The sequence below is a fragment of the Triturus cristatus genome, chromosome 1_2 (genome assembly GCF_964204655.1).
Source record: "Triturus cristatus chromosome 1_2, aTriCri1.1, whole genome shotgun sequence".
Taxonomy (NCBI): domain Eukaryota; kingdom Metazoa; phylum Chordata; class Amphibia; order Caudata; family Salamandridae; genus Triturus; species Triturus cristatus.
In genome coordinates, this window is record NC_140580.1 from 1,138,603,340 (window position 1) to 1,138,629,638 (window position 26,299).

The 26,299-nt window shown below is 46.7% G+C and overlaps 2 protein-coding genes across 4 annotated transcripts in view; one reads left to right on the plus strand and one right to left on the minus strand.

The window, feature by feature from the left end:
- The first annotated feature begins 220 nt into the window (after nucleotides 1-220).
- REXO4 (RNA exonuclease 4) overlaps nucleotides 221-26,299 on the plus strand; it is a 95,649-nt gene continuing 69,570 nt past the window's right edge. Inside the window, exons 1-3 of one of the 2 annotated variants that reach the window (XM_085613868.1) lie at nucleotides 221-592; nucleotides 5,420-5,674; nucleotides 9,270-9,631. In XM_085613868.1, coding sequence (XP_085469994.1) covers nucleotides 5,447-5,674; nucleotides 9,270-9,631 — 590 coding nt within the window. In that variant the 5' untranslated portion in view covers nucleotides 221-592; nucleotides 5,420-5,446. The other variant, XM_085613867.1, reaches the window with a different exon arrangement.
- The window catches only part of STKLD1 (serine/threonine kinase like domain containing 1), a 366,689-nt gene continuing 363,723 nt past the window's right edge, over nucleotides 23,334-26,299 (minus strand). Inside the window, exon 20 of one of the 2 annotated variants that reach the window (XM_085613866.1) lies at nucleotides 23,334-26,285. In XM_085613866.1, the coding sequence (XP_085469992.1) occupies nucleotides 26,281-26,285 (5 nt within the window). In that variant the 3' untranslated portion in view covers nucleotides 23,334-26,280. The remainder of the gene's footprint in view (nucleotides 26,286-26,299) is intronic. The other variant, XM_085613865.1, reaches the window with a different exon arrangement.

A 26,299-nucleotide genomic window follows, 5' to 3' on the forward strand; every position in this document is an offset into this window, starting at 1 on the left:
ATACATAGGTCCTTACTCTTGTTTTAACGTTTGTATAGTGTCAACGGGAAACTGGTGAGAAGCGGATGAGGAACAAGCATTGGTAAATGCAGGAAAATATGCTACAGCCAATAGAAATGGAGGACAAGGAAGTGGCAAGCACAAGAACCAATGAAAACCCAGGAAAGTGAGGGGGCGGGATGTAAGCCCCCTTTAAGAGCAAGATAAAAATAAGCGCTGTGTGCTGGCGAAACCTAAAAAGCATTCTAGTACAACTCATAACCTCTTAGATAAATATCATCTCATAACCATGCGCACAACGGACTGCGTAATAGTAATGATAAGTTGGCTACCCGAGAGGCGCCCAGCACAACCCCAGATAAGGAAGGCGGCACTTCCTTATTTGTGAGCGGGCCTTTCCGCCTCTTGACAGCAACACTTCTACTGACGGCCATCTTGAAACTGGACGCACTGGGTACCCAACGGAGTACTTGCGACAGCAGCACTCCAGATGTGTACGCTTCCCGTAGTCCTCCGAGTCCTCACGTAAACGGGTGTCCTCACCCAAGATGGCGGCTGATCTAGCTAGTCCTTCGTCGCTCTCTACCTCTCGGTAAGTTTTTCCCGTCGGAGAAGTTTGTTGCAGTGATGCACTTCCGGCAGCATGGAAGCTCTGCAGTGAGAGGAGAGAAGGTAATGGTGGGCAAAGCCGACGTGGAGGTGCGTAGGCACTGTAGTATGCTATGGGCTGGTTCCTGGTTGGGCACTGCCATCCTGTGAGCTATTTGTCTACCACTGACCGATGGTGGACGTTGGTGTCTCGCGGATCTTGAATTAAGTAGCATTGGTCACAGTTCTTCAGTTTGTGATACCAGCGGCTGCCACTCCTCTACCAGGCAGTCGTATGTCAGCTGTTGGAAACCGGGGGGCATGGTTCTAGACAATCGTATGTGCCACGCGGGCATAGATCGGCAGTTGCTAACAATGATTGGAACAACTATGTTGAATGATAGTGATTGCTGCTTAGCTACCACAGCCTTGGGAGGTCTGCTATTGGAAACAGTGGTGGTTACAGCTCTGTTGGATGACACTGACTACTGCTGAGCTGCTCTGACAGTGACTGCTGCTGAGCTGCCACAGAGGCTTAGGAGGTCTGCTATTGTAAACTGTGGGGGGCACAGCTGTGTTGGAGTACACTGACTCCTGCTGAGCTGCTCTGACAGTGACTGAGCAGCCACAGAGCCTTGGAAGGACCACTATTGTAAACAGTGGTGGTCACAGTTCTGTCGGATGACAATGACTGCTGCTGGGTTTCCACAGAGCCGTTGGATGTCTGCTATTGGACACAGTGGTGGTCACAGCAGTGTTGGATGACGGTGACTGCTGCTGAGCTGCTCTTACAGTGACTGCTGCTGAGCAACTCTGGCAGTGACTGCTGCTGAGCAACTCTGACAGTGACTGCTGCTGAGCAACTCTGACAGTGACTGCTGCTGAGCAACTCTGACAGTGACTGCTGCTGAGCAACTCTGACAGTGACTGCTGCTGAGCAGCTCTGACAGTGACTGCTGCTGAGCAGCTCTGACAGTGACTGCTGCTAAGCAGCTCTGACAGTGACTGCTGCTAAGCAGCTCTGACAGTGACTGCTGCTGAGCTGCTCTGACAGTGACTGCTGCTGAGCTGCTCTGACAGTGACTGCTGCTGAGCTGCTCTGACAGTGACTGCTGCTGAGTTTGCACAGAGCCTTGGAAGGTCTGCTATTGGAAACAGAGGGGGTCACAGCTCTGTTGAATGACAATGACTGCTGCTGAGTTTACGCAGAGCCTTTGGATATCTGCTATTGGACACAATGGTGGTCTCAGCTCTGTTGGATGACAGTGACTGCTACTTAACTGCTCTGACAGTGACTGCTGCTGAGTTTCCAAAGAGCCTTTGGATGTACAGTGGTGGTCACCGCTGTGTTGGATGACGGTGACTGCTGCTGAGTATCAACAGAGCCTTGGGAGGTCTGCTGTTGGACACAGTGGTGGTCACAGCTTTGTTGCATGGCAGTGACTGCTGCTGAGCTGCTCTGACAGTGACTGCTGCTGAGCTGCCGCAGGGCCTTGGGAGGTCTGCTATTGGAAACAGTGGTGGTCACAGCTGTGTTGCATGACCGTGGCAGCTGCTGAACGCTCTGACAGTGATTGCTGCTGGGGTCCACAGAGCCTTGGGAGGCATTGATTTGAAACGGTGGTGGTTACAGCTCTGTTGCATGCTGCTGAGCTGTCGCAGAACCTTGGGAGATCTGCTATTGGAAACAGGGGTGGTCACAGCTCTTTTGCAAGTCCGTGACTGCTGCTGAGCTGCTACAGAGCCTTGAGAGGTCTGCTGTTGGACACAGAGGGGCCAGAGCTCTATTACATGACCCTAACTGCTGCTGAGGTGCCACAGAGCCTTAGGAGGCTGCGATTGGAAACAGCGATGGTCACAGCCCTACCGTTGGGTGACAGTAGATGGTCTTCCACAGATGTAGCTGCTCTATTGCATGACACTGACACCGATTTGCTCCAGTCATTTACCTGTTGGAAATGTAACTTAATACAAGACCATTATTGTGTGGCAGTAAATGCCATTGGCCTACCCTAGAGGTAGCAACAGGTCTGCTATTGAAATTTACGCTTGCCATTGGTTGGCACTGTCCTGTCACAGAGCTCTCTATGTTTCGGTGTGTGGTATAGTAAGTACTGCTGTGAGCAGGTTGATGTCAAACTGTAAAAAGACTTTGTAGCAAGTTTTCCTACTCGGTTATCAATCAAATCAAAGATCTGACTTATCAATTACTCACAAAAGTAACATTTCAGTTTCAAAACTGAGGGGGGACTTGGTTGCCTCAGTCTCGTTTGCATGTTCTTTTTGGCTGCCACGCTTCCCAATTTCTGATTTTCTTTGGTCGGAGATGCTGCTCTTGCACAGCTGCCTGACACATGCTTTCAACTGCTTTATCGTACAAGCACATTTCTGTAAGAACATTTTAGAGCACGCGAAAGAACGGACAGGATCTGTTCTTTCATGTTTGACAATTGAGTAACGCTGCAAACCTCTCCACATCATAGAAACTTGCACTTACAAAGTAAAAACATTGAATGTTGTGCAAAGCATACATGGTCCAGGATCTAGTTAGTAAACCTCTGGCCCTGCAGAGGTCTAAGGCAAATTCTGTTTCTAAAGTTATTAAATGAAACATTATTTTACTCTTACCAGGTGTACTTTCAATCACAGCAGTCAAACTCACCTTACTGGTAGGTGTTAATGGTTAAAGGGGACAGTGACTATTCTGTGACTTGGTAAACACGAACAGACACTTGTTTCCTGCTGGTCGGCAATAGCAGTCAGTGGAGCAAATACCTGGCCGATCGTAGACAGCAGAGCTCTCTCCTTTTGTTTAATGAAAGAAGAGTTTTCTCCTGCGCCAGTGATCGACCTCTGGCTAGGTGCCAGCACGTCTGTATGAATATCCCTTCTGCCTAGCTGTCTATCTACATCCATCTGCACCATAACTCCCACTGAGGGCTCATTACAAACAGTAAGCATGCAGCTGGTAGTGGTTATGTGGAGGCCTGCAAACTCCCCGCAGAGCCCCTGGACCACAGTCGTCAGGGTAAGGTTGATACGTCACGTCCTACCACTTGGAGACCCTCTATTGAGTAAACCAACTATTGTAATCTGAGACTGCCTAGGAGAACACAAAGCACCAAGGAGCACACCAAATTGACTGTCACTGAGGTACACAGATGTCCATAGCACATTAGGAAAACCACATTCTGTTGAGAAGGGGACCCGGAAAAACACGATTGGTGTGAGTACAGGGAGAAAGGGAAGGGGGGTGAGAGGATTGTGCTTCTGACCAAATCACAGCTGTGGAGAGACCTGCTTTGCCTGACCGAGACAGCAAAATAAAATCCTTAGGCTAGGAATACACAGATCACCAACCCAGCAGACTGACATTAGAATCAACGTAAACACTCATCAATGCATTCTCCCCCCCCCCCCCCCCCTTGCATCCTCATGCCCAATCGAGCACACAATCCATTAACACCCCAGAAAGTAATGTTGCAGCACACGCGCCATGGGGTCTGTTGGAACCCTAGACGGACCAACACAGGTGACCGGTTAGGCGGAGGGTCAAATGACCACACTCCCACTGTTGTATACTCCACAGAGACTACCCCAAAAACTCCTCACCCTCCCAGGGGCTGGGTCAGAAGTTCACAATGAACGCTATCTTCTACGTTCGAAGACATCCACAGGAAAAAGCCAACATGCAGCACAACACCATTCTTACTATACTTATGCATCGTCTGTCTTCACACGGACAGTCCTGAGAATGACCCTCCATGTGGCAAACCCAAAGCTGCCTAGGTCTAGAAGAAGAATAGCTTGGGGACCATTAGTGGTTGGGCATGCACTGTATAAAAACTTTGTAACACAACCGTTTTAGATCCACTATCGGGCAACACTGATGGCCACTTATTTTCTAGTGTGCCATTTTTCTTCTCAAGCCAAGCTAAAAAGCATTTTGGCCCTGAAAGGAGCAACAATGAAACTGCCTTCAAGGCCAAACAATCTAGAGAAACCTGCTTTTTTCAACGTTCATTCATAATGAAGTTGGCTCGAGACTTTGCAGTGAGTGATGGGCGTACACTTAAAAGCTCGTTGATAAATCCTTGACCTTCCCAAGAAACTGTACACGTTAGAAATCTCTGAACTACTATTTGACAACGTGATTTGGATCTGATCAAACACTTGCGACGGTGATGATCGTTTGTCTGCTGCTGTTACACCGGCTGTCGTTGATCTAGTACAGGGCGACAGCGCTGGTTTACTAATGGGCAAAAGTGTTGGTGACTGGGGGCACACATCAACTACTGGGCACTCATTTACTGGTGGTCTTCTTTTGGGCGAGAGTGACGGTAATTGTGCTGTGGTGGGTTATTGTGGCTGTCACCAGTCTCCTGGTTAGGCATTAGTGGCTGTCCCCGATCGGCTCCTGGGCTACATTGGTGGATACTTATTTCATGTTGGATGACCATAGCTGTCACTGATCTGCTTATTAGGCATTGGTTGTGGTCACCGCCTGCTGCTGGGGGGCAGTGACTTGCACCGGTCTGTTTTTGGGCTATAGTGACATGGTCACTGGAGGAAACTAGCCTGCAGTTTGGGAGCTCAGCAGTCACTGATCAACTGTTCCGTGACAATGCGCGCGGATATAGGTTGGAACTGGCCATATTTTGTTTGCTGGTAGGTCGACACTGGCTGCTGGTGGACTGCCATTTGGCGACACTGGTTACTTGTTGTCTGCGTTTGTTCCGTATTTAAATGAAACGGAGTCATGTTTTCTGAAATGTTGTTTGTACTGTCTGTTTGAGCACTGATTATGGATCTACTTTTTTTTTTTTAATAGAAGTAATCGTGCTTTATTGAGTGCTTGATGATTTGTAAGGACGGAATGACAAAAATAACAGACACCAAACCTCCAACAAGCACTGGAACAGCATTATCGAATAAACCAAAACTCCTCAAGCGGAAGAAAAAGAAATTTTGGAAGCACACAGTGAAGAAAGACCCTGGGAAAGAACCATGTGACACCAAAATAGTACCCCTCCTGCCGCCAAAAGTCCCTCAGGAGTTTTCCTCCAACTGGAAGGCTTTACAAGTGGTAAGTCAATGCATACTATATTCCTGTCCAGCGTGGGGTAGAGTGCATGGATTAATGGCGCGTAGTGACAAAAACTATGTTAAAACCACATCAAGTAAAACTCTGATATTATTAAACTTTACTTCCTCATTCAATATGCGAAACTGAGTAAAACCTCAGGGAAGTCGCAGTCTTTTAACTCTGCCAAATTCGCCTCAAATAATGTGTTACTATATTTGATTTGCGAGCTCCAAAATATTTACTTACTCGTGAAACATTGTTTCTCTTTTACCACAAAGCGACTTTGTATCCAAGATAAGTTCTGTAATATTTTAGTAAAGAACTACAACTTGTGGCAACTTGTAAACCGCTTTTATGAATAAAATAAAATTGGGTTGTATTTACCCCAACACATTTATTTATTGTCATTGCCATTGATGTTGGATCACTGGCTCTTGCTGTTCCTTACGGTAGGTGCTGCTTCCACTTCAAAGTGTTGGCCTCCTTATCTGCCACCTCACATCTGCTTTTATTTATATGCCCTCTTTAACACAGCTCCATATTGCTTCAGTAATTATTTTGTGCCCCAGTACCTTTCATCCTATTTCACACTTTACCAGTGCAATTGTTTTCCTGCAACCCAAGAACTGTTCCTTCTCGTTGCCCTCACGGATTTCCTACATCAGGTGGGCTTTGGTAATCACCTATTCTTAATGTCATTTTCATGGACCTGCATTGTCGGAACCGCCATCAACTGGTTCTCACGCTGCCGTACTCATTTCCTGTTTGTTGGTGCTTTTTGCTTTTCCCACCTACCAGTAGATACCACCAATGGCTCAGTCCTGCAGCCCCTTCTATTTATTCAGTATACATCTTTGCTAAATCTCTTCCTACCTTCTCAAACAGGATATATGCTGATGACACCATGGTATTGTCTTTTGCTCCTCTCTCCCCTGACTATAGGTCTCGCGTGTCCGATTGCGAACCAGCTATCTGACATTGGAGGCTCCTTTGCTTCTTCAAACTGAACTCCTCCAAGCATCTAATTCAGATAACCCTTTTCTAGCTATTTAGGCCACGGAACGGTGTACCTATGTACTGCTTCCAGGTGCCTTCTCTTACTCTTTCATTCCAGCACAAGGCACGAAGAACTTCTATCTTCCTGTACCGTGATATTCTAAGTCCCGAATATTAGGTATGCAGCATCTCTTCCCTGTCAATCTTACCAGCCTTGTCATGAGTAAAATTGACAACTGTAACAGTTTCTTGTATGTCATCTCCATACTTGGTTGTTCCACTCCGTTCAGTCAAGTCATTAACTTTGACTTGTAAACACTTTCAACTTCTTTAGGCATTCCCTGATTTTCACATATAGACACCACACTGCTTGCTTGTCTACATGGCCCAGTTTCTTCTACAGTCTTGTCATTTTAGCATTCAGACTACCCATGACATCCTTATTGTTAAACATATACACCGTCATTCGCAATGCGCGTTCATCCAGCTTGGACATTCAGTGTAACCCTTACCCCGCCTGGCATTGCCCAGATTTCAGCCCATCATCCTCCCTCCTTCCCCCTCTTAATTGGAGAGCTCTCGGTTTGACTAACACGCTATCAGTTTCCTCCAGCCACTCATGGAGACATCCCATTGTTTCCACCTGATGTCGGTCAAATATCCTAGTAATGGTTTAAATGCCACATTTTAGCCTGTGAATTTGAAACATTTGAGTGAGTTAGCTTGTAAATTAATTGGTCCACGTCTTGTTGTTAACCCATCAGTGTCACCATCCCTATCACCTTTCTTTGTATTCAAACATGCAACCTTTTTTTTTTTTGCTGATTGCATGTAAAGCATTTATGTTAAAATGCCAGACTATTTAAAATGAGTAAACTCGTAGTCATGGGCGTTTTCAAATTGTTTCAGTTTGCAGAAAACAATGCTGTTAATTCAGTTTCTGTGAGGCAATGACACACACCTCAGTTAGAATTAGAAACAAAATCATGAATTGAGTAAAAAGCAAAAAAGTCAGCACCATCACCAGGGGGAGCTCCTTCGCTAAGGCAGAGGAGCGCCACCCCACTGCTTTCAAAACAGTGAAAAAATAAAATCCTAATAACTTCAATATTATCTTTTTATTTTTGGAAGCTGCTGGGCTGGGTTAGGGCGGGGCAGGGTTGGGGTCACAGGGGAAGGAGTGGTGGGCACAATCTAAGTGTGCATGACTGTTTGGCTGGCCGTCTTGGGCCAGCCAAACAGTCATGCACTTTATGCCTGTTCCCCATCAGGCTGCATTACACAGTCTGGTGAGGAACATGCCCAGGCTCACATTCCCCGTCTGAGTGCCAAAGCACGGCGCTCCGACCGATCGCTGAGTTGTGATTGGCTCATGGGAGGGAGCCTTTGTGTGCTTCCAGTTCCTGCTTCTGTTCTGGGGCGTCTGAAGGGAAGCAAGGAGAGGCGTGGCCGGCCGAAGAGGTGAGTGTTTTGTAGTTTGTTTTTTTCACACCTCTTCCCCGCCCCATCATCCCTGTTCCCTGTCAGCCGCCACTGAGCTTCACGAAGTGGCAGACTTTTGTATTGTGCTTAAGGTTACCTGCAGAGAGGAAGAAAGTTGCCTAGTTCTAGGTTATAGTAGAATAGCATGCCCATCTTTCATTTGCAGAAATTTGCAAAAGCTGGAGTTGTTACTGAAAGTTATATAGTTTAAATTGCATTTTAAACTACCACCCACAGGCAATCATTATGAACGCCACCTAATTCCAGTGGAACCAGTAACTGCATTTAGAGGTTTTGTTGGAACTGTGAACTCCACCTGAATATACAGATCTATCTATTGCTAAAAGTATCTGAAATCGCTGGGTGAAAACAAAGTACAAAATAAGGAATGACTTGGAGGGGGGATAAGAGCCAGAACCACTGGTTCCCCTAGTAATTCCTCATTTCTTTGGGTAGCCCCACGGTTCTACGTGTTATAACTCTTCCCCTCTTCGGTACTGGTATCCCTGGATCGGTATCTTCTGAGAGCTGTCTTAATGGACCTAAATCTAGGGCCATATAATGAAGCCGCCCACGCCTGGCCGTATATATTGTCAATCTGCATCTTATGTCAGAGAATCCTTTATCTCAGAGCGTTAGCACCGCAGAAAAATTCTGATGGGGTCTGTACATATAGCTTCTAGTAGTATAGAAAGCTCATCACTTCTCTTCTAGAGCGCCGCAATTCTTAGCACTGACACTGTCAGCTTAGTTGGATTCTGTGCTGGGATACTTGTCTACTGACTCTTTGAGATGTTCAATTTAAAAACGGACTCTGAAGTGGAATATGGAAACCTTTAATTGCTAATACCATTACTTTGCTCGGGTTGTGGATGAGTATGTTATGTTGACTTGTGAACCTATTGTGACTGTGTTCACCAGAAATGCAAGTTCACTGAAGTAGTTAATGTCTGTGTATCTCACGGTGTGCTTGACTATGAAGGTGCACCTCTCTCCTTCAGTTTATGACATGCTTGGCACTGTTTCTGTCAAGGCCCAAATAAATTAAAGAGGTCTGGTGAATACATATTTACATCAATTTCTGTCTTTTAATTGTACTGCCATTCTTTTCGACTAGCTGCTGAAACCGAAAACAACCAACTCTTCTCCTGTGAAGCTCCCTTTTCCAACATGTACCAACAAGAAAAATATAACCAAAAAAATGAAGGCCAAAGACGTCTCCGTGGGTAAAGAAAGCAGCAGTAAAGTTCAGACCAAATCCAATATCAAGACAGAAGAGAAACTCAAAATCTCAAAGACAAAAGGGAGACTGAAAAGCACCAAGAAAGATCTCACTGCCCAAGAGAACCATTCATTAGACTTGAAGGACCGATCAGGGAAGAAGAAAAAGAGGAAGAATGGTTTAATTGAAAGTGAAGAAGAGCATGTCAAGCACAAAAAGAGGAAGCAAGAAGAGACGGTTGCCAAGCCTTTAACTGAGTGAGTGTCTACATAGCATGCAGTACCTGTTATGTAATATTAATTTGTATAGTGCACTAATCACCCAAGCGGACATATAGGCGCTTGGGCAGTTGTGTAGATTTGTGGTTCCCAGGGTGCCTTTACGAAGAGCAACAAATAAAGTGGCATGGTTATATGTCGGAGCGGAAATATGTGTACCAATAATATCCTGTAAATTACAAATCGCCACAGCAACAAAAACCTTCATTTGGGAGACAGAACCCCCTATAACATATGCAAAAAATCCTCCTGAGCACCAATGTTCAATAAACGTTTCTTCCGTTTCAGTAATTTCAACTTATACAGTGTCCTTTTGTTCTCTTGTTTTATTCAGTTCATTTGCCATCCATATGCATCCAAACGGGTCCAGAAATATGCAGGAGCCAACTTGTGTTTCGTCACTATGGTTTCAGTCACCACTAACTTCCTAAGGGCTACAAATATGCAAATTGTACCATCCATAATCAAAACGTATAGTATTACAGACCACCGTAACCACTTCATCATCAACATGGAGCTATGAGACCCCATTCATTTCATCCATTGTGAACATTTCAGATAACAGAATGAAGTTAGTGCAACCTCTAAGTTTGGTGTGTATATCATGCATTCATATTTACAAAGAAGGTCAAAAGAAAGTGCAAGACTACTACAAGAAAACAAAAGACCAAAGTGCAGCCAAGAGACAAGATATATAATGCCTCTTTGTATCATGTTGACCAAATGCCAATAATCAAACATCTCATTATTCTCACCTAAACTCATTTTTGTAGTTGCTCATATTGTAAGGATTGCAATTAGACATCGATATGTATAGGTAAATCACTCTGCAACGTAAAGTTCCAAAGTCAGTGTTTCCCGCGTTTCTATTGGGTAAAACTGTCCCTTTAGGCATGTTTTCACATTGGTACTTCTCACCTATTCCGTGTTGCAGTGTCAGAGAATTCCAGCTGTAAAAGTATCCACGTGTGGAAGTGTAATGTAAAATCAACAATTACACCTGCAACTGCTTTGGCTAACAAAAACCATTATTCTATAACTGCCGTGTTATTACAACATTACACAAGTATCCCAAACGTACCCTCGCTAAACATACTTTCATCTCTTAAAATTAACTCCAAATTGTGTGTAAGCGCAAAGCAAAATGGAACACAATATATCCTGAATTTGGATGTTCCGATATGAGCAACAATTGAAAGGAGTTCAGGTGAGAAAGATAGGTTTGATTATCGGCATTTGGTTAACTTGATACAAAGAGGCATTATATATCTTGTCTCGTCTTGTTAAATGATTTGACTTTGTCACAGGAGTTCCCCGTCAGGGTTAAAGTGCACTTTTTGGTATTTTTGATAGTGGTTGCACAGTGGTGATCTTATAATACATCTGGGGGCATATGTATCAAACGATTTTGTATTCGCAAATGCTGCGAATCGCAAAAAAACAGCGTTTGCGAATACAAAATCGCAAAATGAGATGTATAAGGCATTTCAGCAGCGCATTCTTAAGGAATCGCTAATTTTGCGATTTCTTACGTTTGCAAAAGCATTTAAGAAATCGCAAATTGCGATTCCTTAAATTCTAATGTAACACGCACCCAAGTTGTGCGATTTCTCCTTAAGAAATCGCAAATTACCACCAACTTCAAGTTGGTGGTAATTTGCGATTTCTTTGAAAAATTCACTTTTTGGCATTTTTCAAAGTGCCATGTGGCGCATATACATGCCCTTAGGGCATGTATGTGCGCCATATGCGCACACATGCTGATTTCAGGGGTGCATCAGGGTGTCATCATGACACCCTTGCACCTTTGAAAATATTCTCAATTTGCGATTATCAAATAGCGATTCGCAAATTGAGAACGACTTCCCATTCATTGCTATGGGCCTCCTGGCCCATAGGAATGAATGGGAAGGTATTCCTTAATTGCGATTTCGCAATTTGCGAATCGCAATTAAGGAATTTTAAGAATTCGCAAAATTTGTGCGAATTTTTAGATACATCCTGTTTTGTAATTCTCAAATAGCGATTCTCAAAAAATCGCTATTTGAGAATCGCAAATGGAGATGTTGATACATATGCCCCCTGATTCTTTGCGTGCATGTTGCACTTTGGTCTTTTGTTTTCTTGTTTTTATCTTGCACTTTCTTTGGATCTGTAAATATGAATGCATGATATGCACACCAAACTGAGAGGTTGCAGTTACTCCATTCTTTTATTTGCAATGTTTACAATGGATTAAATGAATGGGGTATAACAACCCCATGCTGATGATGAAGTGGTGATGGTTGACTGTATTTACTATAAAAAAAAAATTATAGCTCTTTTTATTAAACGGGCTCATGAGGTAAAGCAAGACGGAAGGTGTTCACATGTGCATCATCGGTCATGTATACAGCATTATGTTACATCATGTCGAAGCAAACAAAAAACGGCCACTATGGTTCACACATGGCGGGTTACATCACAAATCGACCGTACTCCAGTGTGGAGACACATCTGGTTTGGCGTTTCTCACTCGTGAGCGACAGGTGGATGTGTGCGCCTGCAGGTCATCAGTTCCTCTCATTTGTTTCTATATTTCTCCCAGGGGCACCATAGTTTTTCCGATTTTCTCCTACAACCCCTACCGTCGTATATCACCATTGGAGCTTGTTGACACCAGTGCAGGCCGGCCTCCCATTCTGTCACTGATGGGGTAATGTGCATTCCCCATCTGCGCACTATATTACACTTTGCCATCCCGGCCTCCAAGGCCGGCCAGTCCTCCTCCCTCCCCCCCCCCCCCCCAAATCTTCAATTGGGGCCACCTGGCATCTACGGGCTCTCTCACTCCCAATACCATTGACATCACTGTTGTCACCCCTTACCAGAATTAAATGATGATAGAGTTTGGAATAAGGATCCCTTCTGCTGGCAGCCTCTTATGCATTGAGGTGACTGCTTTTCCCCATTTGTGAAGTAGCGTGCGGGGGTAATATGAGCGGTGCAAGAGCCTGAGTTGTACCAGTCTGAATCGTGCCCGTATCGCTATCTCTCTAGGGCTCTTCTCCGCTTCCATCCAATCTTCATCCTCAATACTGCCCAGCTCGTCTGTCCAGGCGTTTCTGAGGGAGGTCAAAGGATCTGGAGCATTATTTATTATTGTCTTGTATGTCGTGGATTTCCCTTTGTCGAGTGGGGTCTACCAGTAGCCTGTCCTCCAGAGGGTAATGGTCGGGGACAGTCTCCCCGTTTTATGTGCCTATTTAGAGCATGTGTGAGCTGTGTGTAAGGGAAAATCTGAGTAGGTGCGAGGTCGAATTCTTGCTTTAAATCGTCAAAGGAGAGGAGCGCTCCATCCCTCCACACGTCTCCTAGGTGCTCAATGCCTATATTCCGTCACGCCAAGAAACCTGCCAAATCCTCCTTCAATTGGTCTCCCACCCACAGCTGCGTCATTGCTGTCAAGCACTCGTGCCAGCCCAATTACTTGTTTGCCTCTTTCCAGCATTTGACCACTGTTGCTGTGTGGGTTGGCCATCGTTGATGAGGCCTACAGGCATATAAGAGAGGCTTGTGGTTCCCATTCGGCATTACATCTCTATCCATTTTATAGTCCGGCTCGTCCTTACTCAGATAGACCCAATTGTTTATCACTACTAACTGAGAAGCCCAGTAGTATAGTCAAACATCCAGGACTGCTCATCCGCCATTATAGACGACCCCCGCTCCCTTCTGTAGTTTATTTAGGGCTATACGGACACCCCTCCCTGCCATAGCGGGGTGTGGAGTTCCTGTGCAATCTGTTTGAAAAAGGAGGCAGGAACTGGCTAGGGAGTGTTTTGTAGAACATTTAGGAGGTGCGGCAGTCATCATTTTTTTTTGTAGAGCAGCCTTACCCATTAAGGACAGCGGGAGAGTGCGCCAATGCACTTCATGAAGTCTATGCAGCTGGGGAAGAGGTTTTTTTGTGTTTTTTTTAAATGTCTGAGAGCTGCGTTTCACATATATGCCCAGGAATTTGAATCCTTCCTCCACAAGTGGAGCTGCTCAGTTTGCCTTTAATCTGGGGGCAGGGCCCGACAGGGGCAATACAACTGATTTATTCCAGTTTATGGTGTAACCAGAGTAACTTCCAAAAAGCTCAGAAATGTGGAGGACTCTTGCTATGGAGTAATGGGGCCTCGAATAGTACAGGAGTATATATAATCGGCATATACAAATATACGCTCCTCCTATCTGCCTGATGCTGGAATACCCCATATCATCGTGTCTCTTCTAATCCAGTGCGCCAAGGGCTCCAATTCCAGAGCGAACAATAGCTGTGAGAGGGGGCATCCCTGTCTGGTTTCCCTGCCCAGCGCAAAGTGTTGCAACACCGCCCCGTTAATTCTCACTCTTGCGAGTGGACCCTGGTATAGCAGTTTTACCCAACTACAAAACCTCGGACCAAAACCCAGTTTAGTCAGTACGGCGAATAAATAGGGCAATCTATGCTGTCAAAGGTCATTGAGGCATCTAACGCCATCAGCGCCGACTGGTCGGACGAGTGGGCGGCCGTCATGTGCAGGACTCCGTACACTCTCCGCAAGGTATGACGAGTGCTTCTGTGTGGCATAAAGCCAGATTAGTCTATATGGATTACAGTTGTTAGGACAACGGTCATTCGATTTGCTAGGGCTTTGTCCAATAGCCCTTGCTTCCACATTTAACAGGGAAATCGGCCTGTACGAGCTGCAACTTTCTTGGGGTTACCCGCCTTATGTGTCACCACAATTGTGGCCATGTGCTGGTCTACAGGGAATGAACCGGGTTCCCTGGCGTCCTCAAACATATTAAGCATTGGTCGTGTGATTTTGGCGGTTAGGCCCTTAAATAGCTCGAATGGCAGTCTATTTGGACCCACCGCCTTCCCCGACCTTAGGGACCCCAGGGCCACAGACAGTTCCTCTTCTTTAAGGTCAGCCTCAAGGGTGTCAACATCTTCGCGGTGTTGGCGTCGAGATATCGGCTACAAATTCATAGCTGTCCAGGTTTGATCTTATGCCAGCTGGGGCATACAGGTTTTCATAATAGGATGCGAACGTCTCTGCAATTTGGGCACTGGTAGTGTGAAGAACATCCTCACTATCCCGGGCTCCAGTTATCCATGATCTATCCTTATCTAGTTAGTCTAACGTGGCCAGTAGCTTAGAGGCTTTATCTCCTGTGTAATACAATTGACGTTGCGTGGCAAGGGCATGCGCCCGCACTGCATTGTCGGCCAGGGCACGTAGATCCCGCTGTCGCAGAGCTAGTCTATGCCATAGGTCTGCCCTCCTACCCGCCACCACCTCTTGTTCCAGTGCCACTATTTCATGCTCCAAGGTATGGATTTTAGATGGCTCTTCTTTCTTTTTCCCACCTAGGAGCACCTGTGCCTGCCCTCGCAATACAGTCTTGAAAGCCTCCCACAAAGTCTGATGAGATGCCACCGTCCCCTCATTCTCCCTGAAATACAGATCAACTCCCTCATCTAGTTTATCTAGTAGCTCTGGGTCTCGGTGATATCCGGGATCTATCCTTGGGAATCCTGCCCTATCAATAGCTGGCCCCCTGAGAGTAACGTTTAAGGAAGAGTGTGTTGGGTTCTCAAAGCTCCCAACCGGGTCCTGCTGTGTGAATAGATATTCTATCCTCAAAAATGACCCGTGGTGTGCCGAATAATATGTGAATTGCTTTACATTTGGGTTATGGGCCCTCCATATATCTACTAGTCCCATTGCTTCCAGGAAGCCAGGGAGAGCCTGCCTGCCCACCCATGTGTCCCTCTGCCGCGCTTAATCTATCCAGGTCTGGGTCCATTACTGCGGTAATGCCACCTCTTGCTAGGAGAGTGCCTGTGGGCAGTTCCAACAGTAGGGCACCAATCTTTGGGAGTATGGCTGCGTGCAGTTCAGGCGGTATGTAAATTGAGCACAAGGCGAGAGGGCGACCCTCCAAACTGCCTGTTAGGGCTACACCGCATCCCATGGATTATAAGGGGCAGGGAGTTACGCACCAGAATGCCCACACCCTGGGACCCCGCCTAGTATCCAGAGTGAGCCGCCAGTCAGTAGCAGAAGCGGTCTAGGGTTTTATTGTGGCTACCCTTTAGGTGGGTCTACTAGAGCAGCACCACGTTGGGAGAGTGGCCTTTAATGTGCTGGAGGACCAGTGTGCGCTTGGCCTTGTTCCCAAGGCCATTTACGTTCAAGGACCATGCCCGCACGTTAGACATTCCTCCCTTTGTGTCAGGGATACCTGATTCCGTTTGTGACCCTGGCACATCCCGCAGTGACCCTGGTGTGTACATGTGTTGCGTGCCGGTGGTTATCTTGATCATGAGCAACAAAGAACATCGGAACATAACATTCAAACAATACTCCTAACCCTCCCTGCATCCCTGCTTGGTGATTTACAGACCCCCCCCCCCCCCCCCCCCCCCATATCCCCAACATGCAGAGTGCCGGTTGCCCAAACAAAGTATTCATAACAATAAGAGGGGGGGGCAGCAAGTGTGCCACCGACGTTGTAGGCATCAAAACGTAAGACGGATGTGTTAATATCTCCAATTCTGTATGGGGGAATGTCCAGCAGAGGCCACCATTCGACAGGGAGCTGTACGAAGACCGTCTCGAGGCCCAAAGAACTAGTACCCAAGGCCCCGCTCCCTGGTCATGGCTCCAACCCGCCTCACACCTCCATTGCCCAAACTGCAGCAAGATCATGTCTCTACCACATAAGGCTTTACCAAACGTAGGTAACTTGTCCATCTGATAGAGGCATCTAGCTGCAGATTCCTTACCATAGAACAGATTCCCAAGCAATACCATCCCTGGAGGAGGGACTGTGGAAAAGTGTTAGACCAGAAAGTCTTGTGGACCCAACGGCCAAAGAGACCTTCCCCATGGACCCGATTATCCAGGCAATAATGTTTGGTGTGCAGGGATGCCCATGTAGCCGCCTGGCAGATGTGGACTGGAACACCACACTGAAGATCTTTGGTGGCTGCCTTAACTCTGATTGAATGAGCTCTATGACCTCCTGGAGGCTTTTCTTTCCCAAAGCGTGACAGATTTTTATGGAGAGGATAACCCAACGAGAGATGGTCCTCCACTGTACAGCACAACCCCTCTTTGCTCCAATGTACCGTACAAAGAGTTGGTCATCCACCTGGAAATCTTTAGTGCGATCAAGGTAGATTGATCACACTCTTTTTGGGTCTAGATGGTGGAGATGCTCTTCTTCCATAGAAGGATGCGAAGGAGCATAGAAGTTGGGCACGGTGACAGTTTGCCCTAGATGGAAAGGTGTCACCACTTTAGGCAAAAAATAAGCCCCAGTGCAGAATACTGCTTTGTCTGGAAAGACTGTCCGGTAAGGCGGCTGAGAGGATCGAGCCCTCAATTCGCTCACCCTCCTGGCAGAAGTTATTGCCACTAAGAATGCTGTTGTGATAGCAAACAGCCGGAGGTGGCAATTGTGCAGTGCCTCGAAAGGTGCACACATCAAATGGGTGAGAACTAGGTTAAGGTCCCACTGGGGAATGACAAATGGTGAGGGGGGGAAACAAATGTGTAAGCCCCGTTCAGGAATCTATCTACAATAGGAGATTTAAAAAGTGACGGTTGAGCTGGCAACCGTAGACCAGCACAAAGAGCCAAAAGGTAACCCTTCGTAGTGCCCAGAGCAGAGCCCTGCTGGGCCAGAGGAAGAATGAACAGAAGAATGCCAGAGAGGGAAGAAGACAGGGGTTCAACAGACTGTTCTGTACAATGTTTACAAAACCTTTGCCATCAGCAGGCATATACCTTCTTGGTGGAAGAACGCCTGGCTGCCAGAATAACTTTGCAGACTTCAAGGGGATGGTCAAAAGCTGTCAACCTTTGCTGCTCAATCTCCACGCAAGGAGGTTGGACAGGTTCGGGTGGAGGACCCTGCCCTGCTGCTGTGACAGAAGATCCTCCCACAGAAGAAGCCCGATAGAAGGATCAATGTTCCTCTGTAGAAGCTCGGGATACCAAACTCTCTGTGCCCAGTCTGGAGCCACAAGGATAACTTGGGCCCGGTCACTCTTCTTCTTGAGCACTCTGGACAGGAGTGGTATCGGTAGAAAGGTATACAGGAGGCCTGTGCTCTATTTGAGACGAAAAGCGCTACTGAGCGAGAGCAATTTTGGAAATTTCAACACGCAAAACAGCTGACAGTGTGCATTCTCTTCAGAGGCGAAAAGATCTAACCAGGGCTCTCCCCACTGCTGAAAGAGACCTTGCGTCACCTCCGGATGGAGATGCCATTTGTGATCCGCTAGGCACCGACAGCTGAGTTTGTCTGCCCTGGCATTCAGGGAACCACCCAGGTTTTGAACCACCAGGGATATGCCCTGTCGTTCCAGCCATGTCCAGAAGCGTAGGGAACCTGACAAAGGGTCCACGACCTCATCCCACTTTGTTGCAGTTCCGCATGGCAGTGATGTTGTCTGTGAACACCTGAATTAACCTTTCTTTGAGACCTGGTAAGACGGCTTTCCGTGCCAAACTAATCGCTTGAAGCTCCAGCAAGTTGACGTGGAGCCTTGCTTCTGCCAGTGACCAGAGTCCTCGGATCTCCCCATCTCCCAGGTGACGCCCCATCCCAGAAGTGACACATCTGTCACCAATGTGAGGTCTGGCTGGGGAAGGGAGAGGGGTCTGCCTCTGACCCAATCGCAGTTTGTCAACCACCACTGCCAATCTTTCGCAGTGCCCTCTGAGATCTGGACCTGGTAGGTGAGATTCCCCCAATGCTGCACCCATTGGAACTTTAGGTTCCAATGGGTGCCTGCATGTGCATCTGGCATGATGCAGGAGGCCATGAGGCCCAGCAGCCTCTGAGTCAGTCTCGCGGCATCCAGGAAAGAGGCTGAAATATCAGTATCATAGCCTGAATATCCTGGACTCGCCGCTCGGGAGGATAAGCTCGAAACTGTACCGTGTCAAAAACAGCTCAGATGAAGAGGAGCATCTGAGAGGGAGTCAGGTGTGACTTCGGCAAGTTGATTGTGAACCCCAGTGAATGCAGGTGGTTCACTGTAGTCTGGAGGTAGGAGACGACTGCTTGGGGCAAGCCCGCCTTCAACAACCAGTCGTCGAGATATTGGGAAGGCTTGAACCCCTGATCTCTGCAGATGGGCTGCGACCACCGCCATCACCCTGGTGAACACACAAGGGGCACTGGTGAGGCTGAGGGGAGCACGGTAAACTGAAAGTGCTCATGGCTCACCGTAAACTGTAGACAGGATGAGGAAATGGAAATAGGCATGCTGCAAGTCCAACGCTACCATCCAGTCTCCCGGTCCAGGGCAGACAAGACCTGAGCAAGAGCTCTGAGGTTGAGGATAGGGTGAAGCGCTCCGTCCTTCTTTGGAACAAAAAATTAGCGGGAACAACAACCTCCGCTTATTTCTGGCCCGGGAACCCCTCTCTTCAGCTCCCTTGGCCAGGAGAGGTTAGACTTCCGTGCGAAGTAGACTAGTGGACCCTTCGCCAGCTGATCGTAAGTGGGAGGTATGGAAGGAGGGGTAATCTTGAAGGTGAGGGAGTAGCTCCTTCTGACTATTTGCAAAACCCACCTGTCCGAGGGGATGCCCCGCCAGTGGTGGAGGTGATTGCATATCCTGCCACCAACTAGGCGCCCATGAACTGGGAGGATTGGACTAGGAAGATATAGCGGCGGAAAGGGAGGTGTTTGTGGCCTGACCTGACTTCCGGCCTCCGGACTCTTGGCGTCGGGGTGAAGCGCCTGCACGGCAATGCAGAGTTTGCAAAACATACGCGGTCCTCGGGCTGGGATAGGGCTGGCGCGGTTGGAAGCCCCTTCCGTAGCTGCGAAAGGCGAACGCAGGCCGGGATGACACTGGGAGGCCTAAGTACTTGGCCGTAGCCCGCGACTCCTTAAAGTGCTCTAGTGACGTGTCTGCCCTGTCCCCGAAGAGACGAGAGCCATCAAAGGGCATGTCCATAAGGTTGGCTTGGACACCCCCGAAAAGCCAGACGTTCTCAGCCAGGCATGGTGCCTAACAGCCACCATCGAGGAAATCGCTCTGCCCAGCGAGTCTCTCGTGTCTAGGCCACAGCGTATGGCAAACTTTGCTGCATCCCTCCCATCTACAAGTGCTTGGGAGAGGACAGCCCGGGCCTCCACCGGAACTTGTGGCAGCACTTGTGCAACCGTCTCCTAAAGGGAGTGGGAGAAATGGCCCAAGAGGCATGTAGTGTTTACCAACCGCAAAGCAAGGCTGGTGGAAGAGACTATCTTCTTACCAAAGCTGTCCAGTCTTTTGGATTCCCTCTTCAGGGGTGCGGAAGGTACCGTGCCACAGGAAGTAGAGCCTTGGACCACCAAACTCTCAGGGGTTGGGTGGTTGGAGAAGAAAGCTGGGCAATCCGGTGCAGGGAATGGCGACGGGCGATAGTTCTGTTTACAGAAGCCCCTGTGCTGAGCTTGGACCAGGTGCCCAGTAGAACATCTGTCAAGGCCTTGTTAAATGGCAGCACGAGTTCCAGGATGGAGACACCAGGCTGCAGGACCTCTGTCAAGACATTGGTCTTGACCGCCACTGCAGGAAGCTGTAGGTCCAAGACCGCTGTAGCCCTATGCACCACCATTGCGAATGAAGCCCCCTCCGTAGCCAGGTTAGGGAGAGACAGCATGCCAGGCTCTGGGGAAGTGTCCACGCCGCTGGCATCACCCAGTCCATTTTTTCATTGGAAGGTCGGATTTCTAAGAGATCCTCTGCCCCTCCCAATCCTCATCCTATCCTAGCCCTTCAGAATAAGGCACAGGATATGTCATGGAACCCAACTGCTCCGCTGGCGCTGGTCATGGCGTTGGTGGTCGCCCAGCCGGCTTTGTTTCGTCTGGAATAATGATGGGGGAAGCGTCACCAGTGGGCACCGGCAATGTCAAGGGTCTCGGCTTCGGAAGCAGCTTTGGGGATGGTCGAGGTGGTACGACTGGTGCTGGTCCGAATCCAAGAGGAGCCCTGGGCGAGAGCTGGTGGCGTAGAACCCAGGGTATCTCCTTCTGATGAGCCTGTAGGGCCTGAAGGCTCACCGCAGGATCAGGCCACTCATATGGCGCATATAGTGTCATAAAAAGTTTTCAACTCAGCAGGGGTCACTCCCGGCCCGGAAAGGTAGGGAAACAGCTCTGCGGAGGGGGCCCTCGAACGCCGAGACTCCTCCGTCTTGTCAGGTCAAAGTTGAAGCATGCTTTGACTTCTTATGTTTTTTTGTAGTGTTTCTTCCTTGACCTCAGTGACTTCGAGTGAGGGGAGGAAGACTTGGATCCACAGGAGCAGTGCTCGGACCTTCCTCTCAACCTGGAGTGTGAATGAGATTTTTGGGGAGATCTCCAACGCCTGACGCCAGGCCGCAAGCAACTTTAGGGACCGCTCCTTTAAAGTTTTCAGCGCTGTGGCCCAGCAGTCGGAGCACTATTTCGGGTCGTGGTCATGCTCCATGCACATAAGACATACAAGATGGGGGTCTGTGACTGACATGGCGCGGTGACCAGTGCTATACGGTTTGAACTCCGAGGTCTTTTTACTTGACATGTCCTACACACCAAAAACGTTTAAAAAAAAAAGTCTGTCAAAAAGTGACAGGGGGTTGCTCTCTTTGACTGCTCTGCGCTGGCTGTCTTGGAAAGAAAAGAACTGACGTCAGCGCGTTGAATGGTGTCTATATAGATGTGGACGTCACAACGACAAACAAGACACCTACAGCGACATGCGGAGTTGACTGACTCCACCAATCGGCACGCAGGGGTACTGATATAAAAAATCTTCCGGATCCACCCCGACGCCTGGAAGTTCTAAGGTAAAAAATCTGCGGTTAGATGTTTCTATCAGATTGCGGTGTTGATGATGTGGGTCAGGGTGGTGCTGATTGGTGATGTTCCCAACTTGTAGATGTGGTGGGGTTATGAGTGGATGGTTCGCATGATTGCTGCAGTGTCATTTCTGCCGAGGGTTGTCCAGTCAGGTAGGCGCCGTAGTTGGTGAGGGTTAGCAACACGTTCTCTGGGGTTGGGTAGGTGTGCACAGTTGCTGTAAATGTTTGCGGTTTTGCTGTGGAAGAAGTTGGATAGGTTGTTGTAGAGTTACTGGGAGGCAGTGCAGTTGGTGACCGTGGCTGAAGGCAAGGTGAAATCCTTAACGATCGAGAAGATTTCCTTGCAGCTGTTGGAGCTTCCTTCGATGTAATTCACTTGTCTTTTAGTTGCTAGTGATAGCGTTTGAGTGCAGCCTTGTTAGTGCTTCTGTTGGTGCTGTCATGGCTGGCTCTCCATTTCCTTTCTGTTTACAGTGTCATTTGCTGTGTCGGAGGCCTTTTGTGTACTAGCTGGGCTGATTGTATGATCTACATTGCTTGTTGTGTATGATGGGTGCGAGGAAGTCCGTACAGTTCTTGATCCAGTTGTTGATGTCCTAGACGAGGTTGTCTTTGGGGCCAGGTTGATCCGTGCTGAGGTGCTTCTGTGATTTTGCCCCAGCTGCAGATTGGAAAGCTAAACCTGGTAGGGGTGTTGAATTGCGGTTTGTTGATTTTGAAGTGGATGAAGGAGTGGTTGGTCCATATGAGTGGTGTCATGTAGTTTTATTTGATTAAGTTGCGTGTGGTGAATATGGGGTCCAGTAAGTGTCCGGCGGTGAATGTTGGTTCTGGAACAAGACCGATGTTGCTCAAGCTTTTGAGGAGTGCTATGGAGCAGGGGTCGTTTTGGACTTCTAGGTGAAAGTTGAGGCCACTGAGGAGAATGTTGGTTCTCGAGTCGAGGATGAGCGGAGCAACAATGTTTTTGATGAAGTTGGTAAAGGTGGCTCATGGTCGGTATCGAGGGTTTAGTTCAGAGTGAAGTTTTGTTTTCTTAAAAGTGGAGCTTGAAGTGCAGCTTGAAGTGCAAATGTTCCATTAATGGGGTGGTGCTCTCTGTGAATGTGCTTGTAGATGTAAGTGAATCCTCTTCCTTGCTTGTGAAGGCGGTCCTGTTAAGGACTCTTTTAGCGCACTGGGATTGCTGTGGCAATTACGGAAGCCAATGAGGCGTTGAGCCAGGTCTCTGTGATAAAGAGGATGTCAGGTGCATCTCTACTCAGCAAGTCCAATGGTTCAGTTGTGTATTTGATGAGTGATCGTGTATTGAGAAGCATGCATGCAAGTAACATTTTCAATACGAAGCTACGGTGTGTTCGTGCTAGATCGTGAATAGCCAGCTTTTACGTTTAAAGACATGCTAATGAGGCACACAACGCGAGGCTTCCATCCTATAGTCTACATGAAGTTACGGTCTAATAGTAATATCAAAACGATTTAAACATGGTATTGTATACAGCACTGTTGCCGTTTTTATTGACTCTACAAGCAATGCCTCATTTACCAGAACTTTGCAGCGCTCACATTACCTCAGTCAGTAGACTACGACCTGTTGCTGAGCTCAGCAGACGTCAGCCAAGAGCGTTTAACTTGCCCGGCCATTACGATGCCAAGCAACATTTTCAATATGAAGCTGTTTTCCAACCTCCTCTCCCCTGTTATTTATGTCCTGCTCCCCCATAACAGAAAACATTATAACAGACGAGCACGAGAACAGGCAGGAAGAAGTAGCTGGCAGTGCGAGTACAAAAAACTAGAAGACATTTTTTATGTTAAAATCTTTTTTTAATCAAGTTGTTTAGTTTATAATGTCATATTGGTTTTTATAAAGGTAAGAAAAATGCTTAACACTATTTATTATAACTTTTCAACATAATGCACAGCAGCCACAATGCTCTACAACATAGCCAAAAGTTCTGGCTTAACACATAAGGTCCTAAAGGTGAGACCTATTGGCTATGCCAATGCTTGTTTGATAGTGAATTCTATGCTGCAGCCACAAAACGTCAGGTGATTTTACAACAAGAGCTTAAATTGTGCTAGGACCCATTACAAAGGGTACAAGGGCTTCAGTGACCTAAAATAGACATAGAGGTGGGTAGGTGAGAGAGGTGGAAAATGGGTTACGGTGCAGAAGCGCATTTCTGTGATCCACTACACTGACTTTTTGACAGATCAAAGCATGGCAGGGTGTTCTTTGGGATGGAAGGAAAAGCTGCACTACCAGGTCGCGCATGTTTAAAAAAAAAAAAATATTAAGTTTTACATATGACATTTGGCACTATCATTTTCATTATGTCAGCATTACTAATGCGAAATGCCTTCACAATTAACTATACTTGTAACTCTTCCCACCCCCAGCTCAAAGGTTGTTCCCCCCCTTAGTACCAGGTTGATCATGTTACGGGTTTACAGTGCCCTAATTTTGGAAAGAGCTAAAGACACGCCTCTTTAAAGATCACTACAGTATCCTTCAGTAACCGTCCACAGAACAGCTCCCCATACTCTCACACGGTGACTGTGTTTTTACCTTTGACCTGTACAGCACTCTGCTGCCTTTCAGCTAAGTTTGCACTAAACAAACACCTTCTGTATACACAAGTCCTGTAAAGGGCACTGTATGTATGGTAGTGAAATATTTAAAATGGGACATGTTGCTTTGTTCGGCTCACAGATGTAAGGCTATTATGAAACACAGCTAGGTTTCCAGGATTCCAGTTTGGATGGTGTTGCAGTTCTTGTTGCAAAGACAGTTGGTAGAAAGTTAAGCTTCTTTACTGAGGTGACAATGTAGTACATTCCCTGCTAGCCCATATCCCATATTCCACTCTAATTATCTACACCTTTCAAATCTTTCTCCACAGCAGGGGGTTAAACCTGCCTGTATTAATGTATGCTGATCAGTGCCTGTTACTTGAGTTAACTAGAGTTGGGCTACAGCAGAATGGTAAAGCTTTGACTGTCTAAAATGCTTACACTGTCAAACATATGTGTTCAAAGCATTCTGTTACCAGCACAGGCAGGTAGGTGCCTGCTGCCTTTCCTTGTCATAATATATACTTGGATCTTCAGCTGGACATAAATTCTGTGTTAGGGTTTTGTATCTTAGACTGGCAACAGCAAAGATGAATATGTGTATATGGGTTATGAGGGCGCCTGCTTAAGGGGAAATTAAAGGAGCAAGTATTGACATAAAGATATTAACTTGACTCCTTCCTATTTCAATAAAGATTAGCTATGGTTTGTGATACAACTATTTTAGGAGAAACACAATTCTGTCTACTGAGCTCTCTATGGCTAGAAGTGCAGTGTTTTTACTTACATTTTGAATCCGTAGACTTTCCTCTTTTAGTGACAGAGCAAATTGGTTTGTTGATAATAAATGGTAGATTATATCATGGAGCAGAGCAGACTGTAAATCACATTTTATTTTTATTTCCTACTTTAACTGTTCAGAGGCATCGTAACATTAGACCATTGTTTTTACTGGACAGGTTCTGAATTAATCCCACATGCAGTATTGTTTTTATCAATTACAGAAAAAGGTACATTTTTTTATAGGCTTTTTACACATTTCAAGACTTTTTTTTTTTACTTTGTAAAATTGCTTCGTCTTTATTCACTGTATTGTGTGATAGTAAACCTCTGTGAAAAAGTATGTATTTATCATGACATCAAAAATGTAAATAAAAATGTGCATTTTCAAAGGCGTTTTGTTAATGGGGCAGCACAGTTGATATGGGAGACGATACAATAATAAGCAGGATCAACAGTGTGTTAATTAGAAAGGAAGATAGCGTAAAAAAAAAATAACAGTGGCATGCTGATTGTAAGGGTAATCACCTCCTAAATCTTTGCAGGCTGGTATCTGATGTTGCATGGAGTTACTGAATAATGTAGCATTTCCCCCTTCCTCTTTGGTAAGAAAAGCATGATTTTATTAAAGGCATGAATTATAGAAGGTGTGAATATCATTCCCATTTTTGGTGGTATCCGACTTCCGTGCAGGACTGCAAACACTTAGTTTGTCCTCTCCATTGTATATCTTGGCCCTATAACAATTTGGTTTTTCGTGGTTGTACCTCTAACTGTGGAACAATGTTCAACTTTGTGCTCCCTTCCTTGGAACAGGGCTTACCATAGCTTCAACAAAAAGCAGCCTCCATGGCTTCCTTGTCCCCTCTTGCGCTTCCTGTTGTCCGGTTAAATACGTCAAACTCTGCCTGTACAGCTGCACTCCTGCAATTTCTTAGCAACAATAGATGTTACTGTCATCCAATTTAATTATACTCAATTTATCAATATCAGAATGATGGGAGGCTGAGGTGGCCATGTTGGTATTCAAACTTGTCACCTGCGAATCATAGCCGATAGAAGTGAGGGTTTAACTCACTGAGCCATCTTGCAAGTGGCGTGCCTCTAAGTGCTTACAGTGTATCATAGTATGAAACCATTTACACAGGATTACACCGTTTGGACAAAAAATGGAAGCTGGAATTAGAACTGTAGCCTTTTCGATCCCCAGACTGCATCTTCGCCAATGGACCATATCCCCCAACCCCCTTCCTCTTCTTAAGCAGATACTTTCTCCTCACAGACAAATGAGTCTGTTTTGAGAAAGAAAAATATTGGCGAAACAGGAAAAGTTCCCAGCATCATATCCAGGTACTTGTTCTGGATTGTCGTCTTGTAACTTCATATTTCGTAGGCTCAATCTGTAAGGCAAGAA